This window comes from Mchenga conophoros, linkage group LG18 (genome assembly GCF_057382185.1).
Source record: "Mchenga conophoros isolate Kocher_MC1m ecotype Shallow Benthic linkage group LG18, M_conophoros_male_GT1.1, whole genome shotgun sequence".
In the NCBI taxonomy this organism is placed as follows: Eukaryota; Metazoa; Chordata; class Actinopteri; order Cichliformes; family Cichlidae; genus Mchenga; species Mchenga conophoros.
The window spans coordinates 21688832-21707730 of NC_140543.1; the positions used below are offsets into that span (position 1 = coordinate 21688832).

The 18899-nt window shown below is 40.1% G+C and overlaps 1 protein-coding gene across 1 annotated transcript; it reads left to right on the forward strand.

Moving 5' to 3' along the window:
* Positions 1-921: 921 nt before the first annotated feature.
* Positions 922-18899, forward strand: klhl24a (kelch-like family member 24a). Its single transcript, XM_085254061.1, has 8 exons — positions 922-1311; positions 2748-2867; positions 2961-3805; positions 5213-5397; positions 8127-8245; positions 13523-13711; positions 15280-15468; positions 15589-18899. The coding sequence occupies exons 2-8, from the start codon at positions 2793-2795 to the stop codon at positions 15787-15789; spliced, it is 1803 nt and encodes a 600-aa protein (XP_085110187.1). The 5' UTR covers positions 922-1311; positions 2748-2792; the 3' UTR covers positions 15790-18899.

The following is an 18899-nucleotide window of genomic DNA, read 5'->3' on the forward strand; positions in this document are numbered from 1 at the left end:
GAAAAGAGCTGGACTGATTTTAATGTAGAACACGGTACAATAACTTCGTCCTTCCTCAACTACATTTACACCAGCTGTGCCAAAATCACCACTAAATATATCCAGTGTCTCTTTAAAGCTTTCAGCCTCTAAATAATATATATATTATATTTGCAGGATACTGTGTGTATCAATATAAATAAGGTTACTATACATAAAAAACACATGACACCATCCAACAAGTGCTTCATCCTGTAGATGCTCCTGTTTATTTGTGGGGAATAACACCTATTTCTAGTCTTTTGACCATGGGAGGGAGACTTGTAAGTGTGAAAGGTACTGATGATAGTACTACTACACTATAGTGTAGAATACCGATATCACTGTATGCCTTTACAACCTTATCTTTTTTGATGTTTTTATTTGAATCTGTGTAAAGTATTTGCATATGTTTGGATAAAGTGTGCTTCAGGGGAACAGTAGCTCGCTTTTTGTGTAAATAGTAGGCACATGGTTCATATGGATTTGCACCAATGATAGCACACTTGGTTCTTCAAGGAAACCGGCTGGAAGCTCTGGGAAATATTTTGCAGCAGGCAAAAGGAAGTTGTGACATTCTTAATTCCGGCCAAGCTCCTCCTTCCTCACCTAAAAAAAAAAGTCTGTTATGCTGCTTTTCGTGTTTTTTCACGTGTTCATGTTGTTTATACGGTTTTTCTGCATGTCCTTTATGGGTATCACTGTGCATTATATAACTGTGTAAATCCGCTTTCATATAGGTGTGTTTTACATAGCAAACATTTATTTAATGACGTTAGCGTCCTACACACTCGCGCGCCCTCTACATGTCCGTATAAACAGCGCTTAAAAACTGCTGTTATTTCCGTGTTTTTTTCGATCGCCATCACGTCTTGACAGCAACTTTTTTTCCTCGGTAAAAGTTTGTTTGCAAACAAAGGGAGGCCACGTGGAGGACTCGAAGCATTTGGTAATTGTAGTTTTCTCCTTCTTCAACGCCCAATAACAAACAATAATCCGAACTACACAACCCATAATGCTCCGCGGCAGAGGGATGGCTATTTTTTCCCCTGGCAAATATATAAGGGTCTGTGTTTACAGTTAGCTAGTTAGAAAGTCTTTGTTTTTGTCATCGTCGCGATTCAACATGTCCCGGCTGGATATCAGCCTGCTTTATTTTTTATAACCATTCGACCATAACTACTCGGAAATACATAGTCAAACTTTTTTTTAGGATACAGATTTACTGTTCTACAAATTTGTTTACCCACTGGAGAGAGAGGAGGAAGCTTCATCTGGAACTTTCTGCATAAGGTATTAATTTCTACATTTTACTAAGTAAACATTTGTGGTTGTTAACTTTAGACTTATTTCTATTGTTATTACTTGATTTATTTTTGCTTGAGTCTGTTGTGCTATATAGAGTAAAATAACAGCCCAACATAAAAAAAAACAAAATTAAGTAGGTAACGGTGGGCACGAGGCAAGTTTCTTTTGTCTTACTAATCGAAGCACATAAAGTATTTTCTACCTGTTTAGCTATTTAACCACACACCTAAATATACAAGTAGATATATTTCTTACCGAGTTGAACCTTATTAATATTAAATTAACATAAAATAAACACATAATTCAGCATCTGTTACTATTTTAAATATCAAAAAACAAACTGAGTATTGTTGCAGCCATTTTTCTATGTAAATTTAGCTTAATTTCAGTACTAACAAACGATGTATGAGTGCATATTGTAAAAACTGTGGTGTTGTTGTTGTTGTTTTTTAATATCTGCATCGTATTATGCATCTTATTATGTATTGATCACAAAGGATATCTGCGTCAGATACCTCTGGCTAAACCTGTCCTTTAATCTGGATGACGAGGTGCTGCCGCAGCTGCCTGTGGGGAACAAGCTAACGCACGTGAATGGGTTGAGTTGTTGTTAAAAATAGCCAGAGATAAATTACCTCACCGGAGCAAAAGCCAGGCATGCTCCCGGCTTTTAAAAATACAGCACGGCAATAGATTTAAAATAAAAATAAATCCTTTCTTGATCAGATATTCTCAAGAACTTTATGAACTTTATTTATACCTTGACCTAAAGATGCCGTCTACCTTTCAGTGTGTAACAAAACATAATTACTGGGACTCACTTGGTTGCTTTGTCTTTTCTTCTCAAAGAGGTTACTGCCAAAAATACTTTTAAAAAAGAAACTAGTATCCTTTTTTTTTTTTTTTAAACTAGTATCCTTGACTTTGCACTTGTTCAAAGAAAAGCATCCCTGCCCCCACGCCTTCAAACCTGACTGACGTGTAGACCGTTCCAACCGTTGCTCAGCCTCTTTCCCGCCTGTGTCTCTTTGTTTCCCATCTTCCGTGTCATGCACTCCGCGCTCCAGGGCACAACTGCTTCGCAGACAAGGTGCCATACTGATTTGCGTTCTGCTGACATTGACTTCCTTGGAAATTCTTTTCTTAAAGTGTGACGTAAGACTTTGTTTTTGCCCCACTGGCTTAAGAACTGTGCTTGTGAGGGACTTGCGTGATCTCCCCTACTTCCAAACACATGCTTTGTGGTTTTACTCTGTGAGGGCTTTGTTTGTTTGGTGACTGATCTCAGTTCATACTGTAGTAATCTAATTGGGCTTCTTGTTATATATTCACCACCCTTTTTCGAGTATCCCCTGCTGCGATTTCCTAAAGAATAACATGATAATAATAATATTTTTACATTACTTGCTCTCCATCCTCAGATATCTTTTAAAGTATAAAACAGACCTATATTGAAGGTGGCAGCCATGGTATTGATGCTGGGCAGGAGGTTGAACAGGGAGGACTCTGGGATCAGAGACTCGCCAGCTGTCAAACGCAAGGTGCAGTCAAAGAAAAGATACACAAATAACTAACATTTGTTCCCAAATCTTTTGTGGCATCTTATCAAACCACACGTCTTTTTGTCTCCCAAGGTGTTTGAGGTTGAATCTAAAAATATAGCCAACCAGGATGTTCTGGACTTCTGCTCCGGATCCTCACACTCAGAGGGCATTCTGCAGGTGTTCAATGAGTTTCGCGACTGCCGCCTTTTCACCGACGTGGTCATCAGTGTGCAGGGCCGTGAGTTTCCCTGCCACCGCGCTGTGCTATCTGCCTGCTCTTCCTACTTCAGAGCCATGTTCTGCAATGATCACCGCGAGAGCCGTGAGATGCTTGTTGAAATTAACGGCATCCTAGCCGAGGCGATGGACTCATTTCTCAACTACGTTTACACCGGCCGTGCCAAAATCACCACTGAAAATGTCCAGTTTCTCTTTGAAACCGCCAGCCTTTTCCAGATCACCACACTCCGTGATGCCTGCGCTAAGTTCCTAGAGGATCAGCTGGACCCGTGCAACTGTCTGGGCATCCAGCGCTTTGCAGAGGCGCATTCTCTGAAGCAGCTGGCCAGCCGCTGTCACAGTTACGCCTTGGCCAACTTCTCAGAGGTGGCTCTGCACGAGGAGTTCCTCGACCTGCGTAAAGAAGAGTTGGAAGAGTACATTAACAGTGATGAACTTTCTGTCTGTAAGGAAGAGTTTGTGTTTGAGGCAGTGATGCGCTGGGTGTACCACAGCGTGGAGGCCAGGAAGCCCATTCTGAAGGCTCTCCTCCACCATGTCCGCCTGCCCCTTCTGCACCCCAGCTACTTTGTTCAGACCGTGGAGGGAGACCAGCTCATCCAAACTGCCCCAGAGTGCTACCACCTTCTCCACGAGGCCAGGCGTTACCACGTGCTCGGAAATGAAATGATGTCACCCAGAACTCGTCCACGAAGGTAACTAAAATGTTGATTCCCAGGTATGAGGAAGGTGACTTGTGTGTGTGACAGTTGCATGAGTGATAAATGAACTGTCTTTTCTGCCAGCCTTTTTGAATTATGTTTCAAACAACGATGAAAGATGTCACCGTGATAGAAAACACATCTTTTTAAGCAGTTAGCCAATCTTTTATCCCACATTGCATAACTAGATTTTACGATATGCGCGTGAACTCAGTGCTCCTGCCCGTGTTGTTGTTGTGTGTGTTTCAGTGTGAAAAACACAGGGAGTGCTAGTGTGTTGAAAAGACAAGTGTGTCACTGAGTCAGCTGGGTTTTGTAGTCCTATTTTAAAATGGAAATGATAATGAGGGAGGCCGAGCATGTTCCTGTACAGACTTGATGTAAAGGAAAGAAAAAATTATGTGATGCAAGACATGGTAATCATGAAATGTTGAGTCTTGTTGTCGTATCACCAGTCTAACTCACCTCACCAGTGTGTTTGGGTTCTCTTTGTCCTCACCTGTTAACTTTGTACCTATTTACCAAGCAGCCCGTATGCCGTATGTGTTAACTTTTGTACACCTGCATGTTAAAGTCTCTGATAAAGGACAAAAGCAGGTGCTGACTAAAAGAGCAGGCCATATGGTAGACTGTACTGTCTCCTTTGTTGTTAGACCTGCCTAAAAAAAAAAGAGGGAGCAATTGTAGTTGTCGGTTATAAGGCGTTGTGTATTTCAAGTGTATTGTTAGTTGTTAGATGCATCTGGACTTCTCCTCCCCCGGGAAGCCTCCAGAAAGAAACTGATCACATCCACACAGCTTAGACACAAAGCTAAAGTGCTCCGGGGCCAGACTTTCTCTTAGTACTTGAACCAGCCCTGGAACTGTGCATTTTTCTGACAACGTGTAAACAAGCCATGAAAGAAACTGCAAATACGCCTACTTCTCAACACGGTACAGCCCAATATCTGACATATGAATGGTAGAATGGTAGAACAAGAAAAGAGGCTGTAGTTAATTAGCTCTCCCATAGGAAATGTAGTCATGTCCAGGGCATGTGTTGAACAGCCAAAGAGGAAAGCTTTGTGATCATGGAAATTCAGCTTAAGCTTAGCCTCGAGTGTGTTTTTGTTGTGCCCGAGATTGATGCATTCATTGTAAGCTGAACTTTGCCTTGAAGATAAATGAAGGTAAATCCTGTTGAAACCTTTTATGTCCCTGCCCTCCAGGTGTTGACATGTGTGTTTATATATATATTCATACCCTTTTAATTAGACACCATGTCTGCAATGTTCATTCCTCCTTGCTGGCCTTTTTATTTAAACTTCTTTTTTTGTTTGTTTTTATCATTTCTGCACTTTCATTTGTACTTAATCTGTCATTTCTATGGCTCTCCCCCTCCCTCTGCTCTTTATTTTAAAGGTCCACTGGGTACTCAGAGGTGATTGTGGTGGTGGGTGGCTGTGAGCGGGTAGGGGGCTTCAACCTGCCCTACAACGAATGCTACGATCCAGTCACAGGAGAATGGAAATCACTGGCAAAACTGCCCGAGTTCACCAAGTCAGAGTACGCCGTCTGCGCGCTTCGCAACGACATCCTGGTGTCAGGTAAGATCCAGCCCACATGCTACACTTTATTTGCATGGCTTTATCGAAGCCTGAACACAGACAAATTTTAAATACCATCTATCCAAGTTTAAGTTACTGCTTTCTTGACCTTAAACTACTCAGGAACTAATTGTTGAATGTGTTGTTTTCTCTTTTTTATTACTTTTCAATGTATTATTTTTGCTAGTGGACATTTAGAATTCAGGTAAGTAATATTTTAGTGCTGGGTACACATCAGATACAGTCGGTTTGTGCTTGACTTGCCATCTAATCTCTCAGCGGAGAGGCAGGAAAGGCCACGGTGACTGTTTGCCCTGTGTTATTTTTAAGGCCTCAGCCCATTCGAGTTGAAGGAAAATATGAGCGCAACATCTGGAGGCACTCTGCAGGCTCAGTGCTATGAGACACCCTCACTGGCTGTTTCTGTCCTTCTTTCTCTTCCTACTGACCACTTCCCAAGGTCACCAAATTGACACTAACTCTCCAGGTTTCTCTGAATCTTCTTCATATAAGGATGAAAAAGTCTGTTTCCATAGTTTTTTCTGCAAGAAGCTTTACAGTAAATGTTAATCTGAGGTATAGCCTTCATGGGCGCTTGGCAAGACTGCTGCATTTTTCAAACTGCTGCCAAGTGTGTTGCAAGTCTCCTTTGGTGAAAATACATCCTACATTAAATAAGATGTTTTTCTCATTTATTTTAACTGGTGAGGTCAGAGTAAAGGTATTTGCCAATGTCAAAACATTATTTTACATTTATGCTGTGTGCTAGACTTATATCTGTATAGTTTACTTGAGAGCCTGGAGGTTAACATGTTTTTTTTCTTTTTTGTGTTTTTTTTCTTCCTAAGAAAAAGTATTAACAAGAGCTCTGATGTGCCTGCTAGGCCTTCTCATGCTCAAACATGCTTTATATGAGCTGCACTGCAGTAATGGATAAAAACATTGCTAGAGAAGAGGGGGAAATATAGAAAGAAAGACACAGAGAGAGAAAAAAAGAAAGCTCTCCCCTTTAGCAAAGAGTGCAGTGCTGTCCCGCGCCAAGTCCTCACGTGTGTGCTATCACTCAGCCTCCAAACAGCATGAAAACATCAACATAGCCCTCCCTCCCCCGTGCCTGTCCCACAGAAGTACATGCACAACACTGCTTTATAGCCTGTTGCGATCTTTATTGACATACTTTCTGTCTTTTGTGTGTGTTGATACATTAAATCCCTCCTCCTCAACTTTTATTTGTCTCAGTCACATTCCTGCACATACCACCATTCTGCCTGCCCTTTTTCATGCACTGTCGCAATACCTTCCAGGGCCTCCAGTATGTAGCACAGCTGCAGTTATTTCTGGTCTTAAATAGGATATGGGTATAGAAAGTGTCCCTGGCTTCTCCGTCCTTGGACTTGAACTCTGGCCAGTACTGACCTACTTAGGTCAATAACACTCCAATAAGCCTCCTACTGTATTATCAGCTAGTGAGCAGCAACACATGTTCATGCCACATACATGTGGCATACATGGATTGTATCTCATTGTCACAAGTTGCTTTTTCATGACTGGTATTCTAAGACATACTCTAAGAAATGCTTATTGGTATTTCAAAGACATGCAAATGTCACACAAATCATGTCTGGGACCTCCCAAAGTCATGGATTCTTGTGCTTTAAAAACAGTGATTAGCAGTGGCCCTCCCCATCTGCACCGGGAAGACATTACCTACCGGCATTTTTAAAGAGGAAAGACCCTATTCCAAAGAAACACTGCTTTTATGACTAGCTTTTCAAATGTACATGTCTGTCTTTGAAGGGATAAAGTCTCCATCATTGCAAATCTTTCAACAGCAGGTCTTCAGGAGCAGCACACTGTCTGGATTTTTTTCTTCCTGCAGACTGATTGAGCTGATACATGCTGCAACTAGCTTCTTTGGCTTCTTCTTAAATGATTGAACATTAATTACAGACAGACCTGCAGAGGACCCCTTTCCACCTTTGTTCCACTTTATCGTTGCTCCACACAACCACTGATCTGTGTGCTGTACAAAGTAAACAACCTTCTGAGCACTGCTGACACGCGATACATAACAGATTGTTGGATAAAAGCCAGCAACCTGTTTCCTAGACCTGCTTTTTTTCCAGAATTGATAACATTACCTTTTTCTCTTCCAACTTTACTGTTGACACATATATATATATATATATATATATATATATTTTGGTAGTTTATTAAATATTTAGGGGAGATTCTTTCTTTTTTCCTGCTGTCTATGTTTGGCAGCGGGGAGGCAAGAAGGGGCACAAGTTTGGGCTTGCTTGAAATGTGGCTGGGTCATGTCATTACATGGTCAAATGACGCCTTCTTCTCCACAATGTCACAGATGACAGATAGAGGATACGCTGCAGTAGTAGTAGATTGTTAGCAGACAAAGATCCTTTCATGCGTGTTTGCTTTGAAGGTAAATACAAACAAAAAATCTCTGGAACATAATTGCATGGGTATGTGTGCGTGTGTGTCAGAGTCAGATAAGACTTACAACACTGACCTAGTTAGGCGATAAGTTATTACTTAACACCCAAAGTGTGCTGCTCATCAAGAGTAGCGTTTTAAAGTTTTTATATAGGATCAACCACATTGTTAGACTAATAGTGAATAGAGTTATAAAATGTAGAGCACTCAAAGCTGAACTCAGAGCTGTCTTAACTGTATTCATGAGAGCTGTTTTCATTTTGTTGTTTTTTTAGGTGGTCGTATAAACAGCAGGGATGTGTGGATGTATAACTCCCAGCTCAACCTGTGGATCAGAGTGGCTTCTCTTAACAAAGGTCGCTGGAGGCACAAGATGGGTGTGCTACTGGGCAAGGTAAGGAGGGACATAATGCCTCTTGATGTCTGACTCGACTTAAGTTTCAGCATCAGGTTTTACCCAGTGACAGCACCACAGCAACACCGCAAGTTAGTTCATGATAGAGTGTGACGTGTCTGCTACTTGCAATTTTTCATATCAATTTCCTTTTGTTTTTTAAATGTCTTGTAGAAATTGTGAACGCTCTCTTAATGACATTTTCGTAACTTTTTCTATAACAGGTGACAGAACAGCTGTTGTTGTTGTTTTTTTCCAGGATGTCGTATCTGTCTGTCTCCAACATTTCATAGCTATTGAATCTTGGCTACATAGGAACTAACCAGCAACTATGCTTCACAGGAAAAATGCGATGTGTGTTTACAGAAACTTGAGTAATGGGTTCATCCGAGAAGAATAAAGAGAATGCGTAGCATCATCATTATCTTCCTTACTTCCTCACATAGTTTCTAAAATCAAGTCTTAGATAGGGGCTGACATTTACATGTCTACAAGAATCTGTGGAATCTTTTCCGCGGAAGTTTTCAATTGCTGTCGAATTTGCATATTCAACGTAGGTCTCATTCCACACTATTCCGGGTCAAGTGATAGTTTTAGAAATTCCTAAAGGCATTGTATACTTAGGGATGATTGACATTAAGCATCTGGCCTTAAACCTGATTCAGTCAATAATTCTAAGAAAAAATTACAATAATTGTTATTGCAGTTCCATTTGATTATAGCCTGATTTTTGCTGTCACACATCCATGTGTTGCCTGAGGGTTTGTAAACAGCTGTTGCCAACTTGTCTCACAAACCCTGATACGCAGGAGCCTATTCAACAGACAAAAGTTTGTTTTCGTTTTTAAAAGAACCACAAGCTACTGTTTAGAGCTGACTAAACAGTAGCTTCAGCTACTGAAAGTCTGTAGCTGATTCAGTCATTTCATATACTTTACACATGTTATTTTGAAGATGTTATAGACATTCATAATCAAAATGTCTTGAAATGTAAGATTTCTTTGTCTCAGAGAGGTTTTTCATAGCTAGCACAGCCTGGCCACATAGGAATATTTATAGAGAAAAGTGTAGCTTACAGTCAAGCAATCAGTGCTGCACAATGTGCTACAGCATAACGCTCCATTACATCGGTGTCAATCCAGCATGTGTACTTTGAAAGTTGAAGTTCAGTAAAGTTTGTGTGCATGTGATGACGTGTGATTGCAAAGATTTGAGCGCTGTAAAAAACAATGTGTCACTCGCTCAGTGTATTTACCGTTTCTTATTTCCTTGTTCCAAAGGATTTTTAATATATTTGAGATAAAGTACAAAAGAGCAAACACCTACATATTTAGGAATTTCTGGAATCTGTTCCATGGAGCTTTTTGACTACTTTAAAATGACGTGGTTCAGTCATATGTCTCATTTTAGTTTTGCGGCTATGGTTTTCCATCGAGGCTTGAATGAAATAGTTAAGAAGTCGTAAGGGTGTTTGGCATTAGATATCTATCTTTAAACCTGATGAAGTCACACACACTAAGTCATCTGTTTTTGGGGTTTTTTTGGCGATAGGCTGCTTTCTGCTGTCACATATCTGTGTTAACTGAAGGTTTGGTGTCATCTCACAAATCTTCGTATACAATCCTGTTAATACCTTCCACGCTGAAAGTAACTCAACTGTCAAAAAATATTTTGAATGATCTTTTACAGATATTTTCTTTTTAGTACAGCTATACATAGATTCAAGAGCTCCAAATGAGTTTGTAAAGACGCATTGGGTCCATACTATAATCTTCATCACACAAATATACTGTACAGTCAAGTCTGTCTTCATTACAGACGGAACTTGATAAGTGCTTCTGCTTTAGAGCCGTTACCAGTCCATTAAACTTGTATGTCTCCAAATTTATTCAGTGTCTTTTATCAGCGTTGGCATGTTCTCCTGACAGCTGCACATTCCAAAATAGGAATTACCGCAGTGGACCCAGGAGTCGCACGCATGCCTTAGGTCTGTGCATTGTGTTCAAATTCAGACTTGTGTAGGCGGACTGTTTTCCACACAGAGAATTGATCACTAAGAGAATCGAAAAAGAATTGAACCTCTAGTTGGACGAAATTTCTGAACTGTAGACATTTGTTGTTGATGTCGTCTAAAGAAGGACAGTTGTTTTGGTTCATGCATGCACATAAGTTCATGTTCAGGCCAATACATCACTCATATGCACTTTAGTGACAAATGATTACTCACTATTACAAACATCAAGTTAATGGACACGACTACAAGTATTCTTGGAAAGCTTTGAAATAGCGCTGTATTTACTCTTTCACAGGGGATGTGACTCAGGGACTTCTTATCGTTGGTAGGTCTGTAGTGCAAACATCCTTTTCTTATTTTTGGGACGTTTCTTTGATCTACACTGGATTTTACACGACACTCAAAATATTTTGTTGCCTTGCCACAGCAAACCACATATGTGCATTTGGTGTACGTGCTGCTGTTCTACAACAGTGTGGTATTTAGTTGGTGGTCATGGTGTGGCTTTAAGAGTCAGTAATTAACTACAAAGTGAACCATGCACACATGTGTGGTGAAAACATGACTGATATTGGTACATTAAAGGAAACCACGGTTAATGGTAAGAGTCTGTAGCTGGCTGGGCACTCCCATGCAAAACCTGTTGAATGAAAAAAGATCAACTTTTATACCAAAGTACAAGTTTTGCAACTCAAAACTGGACAAAAAAATGTAAGCGTATCTAAAACCATAGACACACGAATTACTCTGTGATGTATTCTCTTTTATCCTCTGCTTGTCGATGGTCTGTCAAGTAATTATAGAAAAATGCTTCTTAAAGCTTTAAAAGTTTTTATCCTTTTGATCGCTTTAGTAGCCGTCCTCCTAACTGAAGGTAAATAAACGTCTGTCAGAGATAAGACCTCTATTTATCATTTTTCAAATTACCTGAATGTATATTTATAGTACTATTTATATTATCATTTTACCTCAGAATCGTTTGGCATGTAGATCTGGAAGGTTTTTCCAGTTTGTGCCTTTTTTGTTTTGGTCTCATTCCAGGTTCTTATCTGGCTTTTTATCTCTGAGACATTTTGCCCCATGACAATGTATCTTTCTGTTTGTTGATTTCCTCAGAATTCAGTTCCCCTCCCCCTGAGTTTATACCCTCTCATTTCCTCATTCAGCTTGTAATTTCCCCTTTTGGTGAAAAAGCACTGATGTGGCAGTTGCAAGTTTAGAATAACAAAGTACAAGCGTCTATAATGCAGGACCAGGTATAATCCTACTACACTTAAAGTTGATAAATGAATGTAAGGTTTGCTGAAGTGTAAACATCTAGAGGATAGCTGATTATCACGGGGATGGCGGTATAAGATCACACAGACACACACGTGTACACTTCTCAGTGTCCTGCAGTCTGATACGTCCTGTTGGACTGGTCTAGTTTCCATAGATATAATCTAAAATAGGTCACCACTTGTTTTCCTGTCCCTGTTATGGTGGCACATGGTGACGGCTGTTCACATCTATTATATGTTTCACTCTCTCTCTGTCAGTCTCTCTCTCAGACACACTCACACTCTTTCGCTCTTTCTATTAATACGCTCGTGTTTTTGTCCCCCTGCTGCAGTTGTTCTGTGTTTCTCTTGCTTTAACTACATCTTACCTTAGCACATGTTAAGGAAGCTGTTAATCATTTAACCAGTGGCTCAGCACTTAAATATGGTCATAAAACTAGCATGCATGTTCAGTGAATTACAATTGTGTCTGCAGATTTATGGATTTTGTTTAGCTCAGCATATTTTTATGACAGCTGCATACTTTAGGTCAGTATTCATTGGCTGTCTGCGCTGCCATTATGTCCTAGTATTGACAGACTTTCATGGTGTATCAAAAGCTGATGTCTTATTAAAAGAGTGCAAATACAGTGATCCAGTGCCCCACCCCCACTCCTTTCCACCACCTTCTTTAAACAATCTTGTGTCTGGATATCTTCAATGGCTCTTTAAAGCGCCAGCCCACCAGAATTACATAAGGAAGAACAAGATGCTTTACATTTGTTGTTGCTATTACTGTGGGCGCCTTAAAGGTGTGTATCTAGCTTTACATGTGACTGGATTGAAAATGTTGTTAATACAAATAGAAAGGAGGAAAAAAACAGCTCAACAAAACCAGTAGTTTAACAAAATCCTTTGTAAACAACTCCTTGCACTTGATTATATTTATCTCTCAGTAGCCTGTTTTCTTCTTTATCGCTCTTTGCTTCTCTCGCGTCTCTCACTTTTAGGAAAAAACAACCCACATTTACAGTTTATCAGCTGTATCAACATTAATTATTAAAAATAAACAAATTGCAGTTGGCGTGCATGCCCACGGTCTTATTCAGTGAGTTACAATGTGGCAGCTCAGTTATGTGATTCTGTCACTGAAAATACACGAATGCAGAGACAATACTACTCTGTAACCGCACGACTTATAAACAAGAATAGGGATTGTCAGTTTTTCAGTTGGAAAAACAATAGTGCTATTCAGCATTAGCTAGGCGTTTAATGCTAATAACCATGTGTCCCATCAGCTTCCGTCTTTTTGTTCCTCTTCTTTTCCTCCATCTTTCTTTGTTCCTGTCTCTCCTGTTTTCCTCTTTTTCTTGTCTGTACTTATTTATGTTTCCTATTTTGCAGAGAGGCAGGAACAGCCTGAAGGTTTTCTCTTGCATAACACCGCACTTGTAACCAGCAATGCTCCTCACTGTTTTCTTGACACGTGAGCCCTTTACAGAGGATGTTATTAGCATAACTGAAAAATACATCTGTGTCTTTCACAAAGTTGCTGTAGCATTTGTAGGGTCTGTCTCATGTCAACACAGTATCCCCAATTCTGTTGCTGTAGTTTGGAATATAGTTTATGCATAGTGATTGCCAGATTTGCTTCATCAGGCAGAATGAGAGTGTGGAAATTCAGGCTGTAACAAGTATGCTGTCAAGTTCAGACGTTCGTAGTTATGAAGATTTATGTTTAAAGGTTAACAGATGAACTGGGCTTTGCAGTAAGGAACTGATCATTGTGCCTATTCAGAAGAAGTACGTCAGCAACAATCTGCTCCTGATGAACTGGTTTTCTAAAGCTGACATAGAGGCTGTTGTTCATGTTCATAAAGTAGTGAATTTGAATGCAAACATCTTTTTGCTGTGAATAATTTTGTTTCTCTATGCTTGAAATTTCTCTTACTTTTAATTTTGGCCCCTCATCTGACCCTCATACATTTGTGTGTCTGTCCGCAGGTTTATGTTGTGGGTGGTTATGATGGACAGAGCCGCCTGAGCAGTGTGGAGTGTTATGACTCCTTCTCTAACCGCTGGACAGAAGTGGCTCCCATGAAAGAAGCGGTCAGCTCTCCAGCTGTGGCCAGCTGTGCTGGAAAGCTCTTTGTTATCGGAGGAGGGCCTGACGATGAAACCTGTTCAGACAAGGTGATAAATGGTTTTTCAGCACCCACACACTCAAGCACATAGTGCTCTTTTTTTTTCTTTTTCTTTTTTTGCCTGTCCCGTTTGGTTCTTTTGCCATCAGAATTGTTGTCTAAACGCAAAGAAAGATGCCCAACGGATTTACTTTACCAAATGGACCATCCCAGCCTTGCTGTATTGGTCTATTTGATTCACCTTTGCTTTTATTGTTTATTTTATTTTCATTTGCTGAACATGGGACAGACTTGACTGGGGAAAAGAAAAGGGAGAAAGACAGAGGGAAAGAAAAAGAGCGGGTAAGAGGGACGGTGATAAAGGGCAAAAACCAACAAAACAAACAGACTAAGCTGCTCTCAGATAACTTGTTTTCATAATTACAGGTGTGCAATGGAAGTTTAAAATTCTGCTTTGTTTTGCTTTTTTTCAAGCTCCTTTACGTCACACAACATAAAACATAATATGTAAAGGCCTCATAGTTCTCGGTCGCTGCATGATTTGTATAAAGATCAGATTTCCCCTTTTTCCTGAATTGAGTTAAAGGGAAGGCTTAAATAACAATAATTTCTTACCAAGTATTTTAGCTTTCGTAAAGCTGGAGTACAAACACTCACTGATGGTTTTGCATAGTAGTAACAGGTACACCCTGTTTATTCAGGTTGGTCCTGATTTACCTTGTTTCACTTTGTTAATTGTATCCAGGCTTTGTTCTCCATGGAATGCATTAATTGTACTGTATTTCAGGTTTTATTTCATAGCATTTACTCATAGGAGTAAAGCTATAACAGCTTAACATGCTGACATATTCAGAAATGTTACAGTAGGAGAAAAATACAGTGGCACGTGATGACGGACCATTTTACCATGATAAACTTTCTGTGAAATGAATGCTAGGTAACAATAGCGATAACTTACTTAAGGATTAGGTCATTTGTCATCTGTCACGCTACCATGTAAAACAGATCGCCTCAGAATTTGGACTTAACAAGTACCTTGGAATAGTTTCAGTATGTTTTGAATGACAGGCCACATTGTTGGTAGTAAACAGGAAGACACTGGCTTTCTTAGGAATCCAAAGTTCCAACGAAGCAGTTTTTTTACGTCCGTGAAATAGCTGGCATATTTGTTTATGTCTATGCAGAGTAGAAAAAACACATTCATGTGCAGAGGGGCAGCCTGATAAGACTAAGAGCCCATGCTGACTCCAGATTTTTGATCTGCTCATCTCTTGGGTCTGCTAACAGGGTCATTTAGATTGGTCCCAAAGGTCCTAATCTGTCTCAGCGAGACTCTGTGCTCAATGGAAGTCCTTAGAGACCAAACTTTTGGGGGGAGGCTATTTTAAAGATAAGTGGGTGAGAGAATGTTTGGATTGTATGCAAAACCACACAGAGATGCACTTAATGTCAGCCCACAGAAGAGTCAGTAACCACCGAATGGGCTTTACATATTTTAGTTGTTACTGCTTTTGACAGCTGTTTTTCCACTGCATGGTATAGATTTTTCTAAGATAAAGAAAGATAAAGTTTCTTTCATCTTTGTAAAACACCACTATGTTCAAACGTATGTTACAGGTTCAGTGCTATGATCCAGAGACAGACTCCTGGTTGCTACGTGCCAGCATCCCCATTGCCAAGCGGTGTATCTCAGCAGTATCTCTCAACAATCTGATCTATGTGTGCGGCGGTCTCACGAAGTCCATTTACTGCTACGACCCTGGAGAGGACTACTGGATGCATGTGGCTCAGACCTTCAACAAACAGGTTACTATCAAACACAGACGCTGAGTGCCCGAATCCACAAACTGACTTTAGCCATAAGAATATGAAGAGTTCTATACTTTGACGATGTACCCTTTAATTTCTGTCTTTCTTTAACTGTAGGAGAGCTGTGGCATGTCAGTGTGTAACGGAAAGATCTACATCCTCGGCGGCAGGGGGGAAAATGGCGAAGCCACAGACACCGTCCTGTGTTACGACCCAGCAACAGGCATCATGACGGGAGCATCCTCTATGCCTCGAGCCATCTCCTACCACGGCTGCGTAACCATCCATCGTTACAATGACAAATACTTCAAGTCATGACCAGGAACAGGATCGCACACACAGACACTCTCTCAACATGAGAGCAAACATTAAAGAACTCTCCAAGTACTCATACACGTACAAAGACAAAAACTAACCACACCCCGTTTTTTTTGTTTTTTTAATAAGAGGCACATTTAATAGTTCTAACCACAGCATCAGTGAGCTAATTTATTTCCTCACAGCATCATGTAGCAAGACTCGTTGCGGTGCTGTGAATCTTTTGTTGTCTTAATAGCCTTTCTGTGGAAATCCTTAGAAGCTGATAACACTAATGGCTTCTCTGCAACCAGAGATAAAGTGGAACCAGATCAGCATGAGAGATGTGCTTTGGTGAAAATCAGTCTTAAATTACACTGTAGATCTCTGAAAACAAAGCGAAACAAAAGCGTGGTTGCTTTTTCATTTACCGAAGAGTTTCAATTGAAATATGAGCTTCGAGATTCATTCTTGACCTTGAGATGAGATTAAACTACAAGCTCACTTACTCACCTTTTCACATAGCGTTCTATGAATAGATTGACACGTGTTAAAATATTTGATTTTGAGGTGTGCTCAAAAAAGTCATTAAGTGAAAACAAAGGGTGGTGCTCCCAATTACATTATTGAGTTTTTGCTAGCACTCATTTATCATACCTACAGACCATCAATATAAAAAATGTAACTTCCCAGCACTCTGCTTTCATTCCTGTGCAAAGTATAACCTCAAGATTTAGGTCGCTGATGATTAATGAGAGTTCTGATGAGCAAAAAAACAACACTGAAAATATCCGCCGAGAGCCAACAGTTGTCTCTGGAGAAACAAAAATATATCCAAAAATACTGATCTGAGTGATCAGGTCAGATTACTCACCTCGCCCCCCTGCACTCATGCAGTTTGTCTCATACAGTAAAGTTATGCCAAGCTCTGGCAAAGAACATAATAACGAACTGTGTTCTGTTGTTTTTTTTTTTTACCTCTTCTCCAATACTGAAAATGACCTGATAGAAATGTGGTAAGCAGTCAGCCAGCTGCTCTCCCACAGTATCATCTGTCATAAATACGAAGCTCTTTCACTCCTCAACCCAGAGCCGAGTTAAGAGAAGAGGTAAAGAGCAGAAGCTGTGAAAACATTGGACTCTAGCCACTGTTGGCTCTTCCCTTGTGTTTCCTTTTTTTCCCATCTCATCACCACTCACCATTAAGTTCCACTTCCCATATGTGTGTTTCTCTTCCTGCGCTCCAGCTGTGTCATCACCTCACTTTTTACAGTCAGCCATGCTATTGCCTTCTAAGCTGTATTTTTTGCTCCTTTTTAATTATTATTATTTCACTCATTATTGCCTTTTTTTGGTAAGTTATATTTGCCCGTGCCTATTTTTTTATAATTGGATGTTTATTGTATGATAAGTAGTTATGTCGACGTTAGTCCATCGGTGTACTGGGCTTGTGGGGTGGTTTTGTAGATGTGAGAAGCCTTTTGTGGATCAAACTCATAGACTGCTCTGAATAAATGGTGTGCATGTCTGGTGTGTATGTGTGTGTGCGTGTGTGTGTATGTGCGTGCACGTGTCTGTGTGTGTAAGGTTATTGTGTGACTTTTACTGCTTGGTCTGGATGCTTTGGGAGCCACGCAGGTTTATCACAGAGTTGTCGTGCAATGCTGCCACATCTCACCTGTACACTTACATGTAAAGATGTAACTCGGGGTAACCATAGATACCTCCAGGTGTGTATGCGCGTATGTGTGTTGAATGGTCAGCTAAGGTGGCGGGTGCAGCAGTGCTGGCCCTCACACAGTTGGCGGGTTTAAGAGTCTTGAATGATGAGGATTTTGGATGGTGTGGCTCTTGGTCAGTAAAAGTCACCTTTTAATACAATTGGTGTTGATAGATTGCTGTGAATATACAGTTAACTTTGTTTTCTTTGTTTAACCTATATTTAAATGTATCTTTGTATTCTTGTTTGCATAATATGTTCTCTTGAGAGCCCCGATTGTGCACTTTGACAGAATCCTGTTAAATGTAGAACTTTATGACAATGATTTCTTTTTTTACTGTATCAGTAAATGTTCTTTGCTTTCATGTGACGTATAGAAAAGAGATTGAAAAGGGCCTGTCAGCTCCTCCTGTTGACCACTGCCTCCTACGCTGAAAAAAACAGCAAATATTGCTGCAAAGGAAGCAGCGTCGTCATGACAATTTCAGTTGTCAAATTTTAGAGATTTGTGAATTTGGCACTCAGCACCATTACCTAATATCCTTTAAGAACAGCTCTGGTCATGCTTCACCTGTCAGGTATGATAACAAAAATATGTAGGGGGAAGTTGTTGGTTTTTTTACATAAACATTCTTCACATTCCTCCAAATGGAGGTCAGGTTAAGGAGCAATACAGGTGGAAAAATGAAGCACCTCCTGATTCACCTGCTTGCAGAAGTCAGGAGGAGTGACGGGTTCAGTTGAGGGGCAGGAAAGCGGAAAGGCTGAAGCATGGGAGTGATAAAGTGAGAATCTGAGTGTGTGTGCGTCTGTGATTTCACTGAGTATTTACTCTTAAGTAGGGCACAAACTGTCATGTTGTGCTGATTTATTGATTTTCATTAATGTCTTTCATGTATTATTGACTTTTGATAAGAATATCCATCATTTTGTTTTTTTTGTGTGTGTACTGTTTTGGGTTTTTTTTTAATCTTTTGCTTGTTGTGGTGAGTTGTGGGATTGCGTGATGCTGAGAACATAAAAAGGACGTGCAGCAGATTACACCCCAAAAAACTGAGGGTTACAACTTGCTCACCAGAGTTAAATGTTAACACAGATAAGAGCCACATTTGAGATCCTGAAGTCAGTCTTGTTGGAAAAGCACCACCTGTGCCTTGCCTTGATATCAAGAGATGTAACCTCTTAAGTGCTGCCCTAGGTGCCTTAGCGAAAGATTAATGAGTGAGCAATTACATCAGATAATTGTGATATACACTGCTATTATTGTGTGCATGATGTGTGATACTTTAACAACACTTTTCTTGTGCTCTTCGTTTTAAAAAAAATCTTTCAATTTTTGTAAACTGCAGTATGTTGAAATGTAATGGTTGAGTTGTTTATGAGAAACATCAATAAAGTTTTTCTTAATGTA

Excerpts from the sequence above, each read along its gene's own strand:
- klhl24a (XM_085254061.1), top strand. The coding sequence starts at position 2,793 with ATGGTATTGATGCTGGGCAGGAGGTTGAACAGGGAGGACTCTGGGATC. Across the intron at positions 3,806-5,212 it reads CCCAGAACTCGTCCACGAAG|GTCCACTGGGTACTCAGAGG; the intron begins GTAACTAAAATG and ends TTTATTTTAAAG. Across the intron at positions 15,469-15,588 it reads CTCAGACCTTCAACAAACAG|GAGAGCTGTGGCATGTCAGT; the intron begins GTTACTATCAAA and ends CTTTAACTGTAG.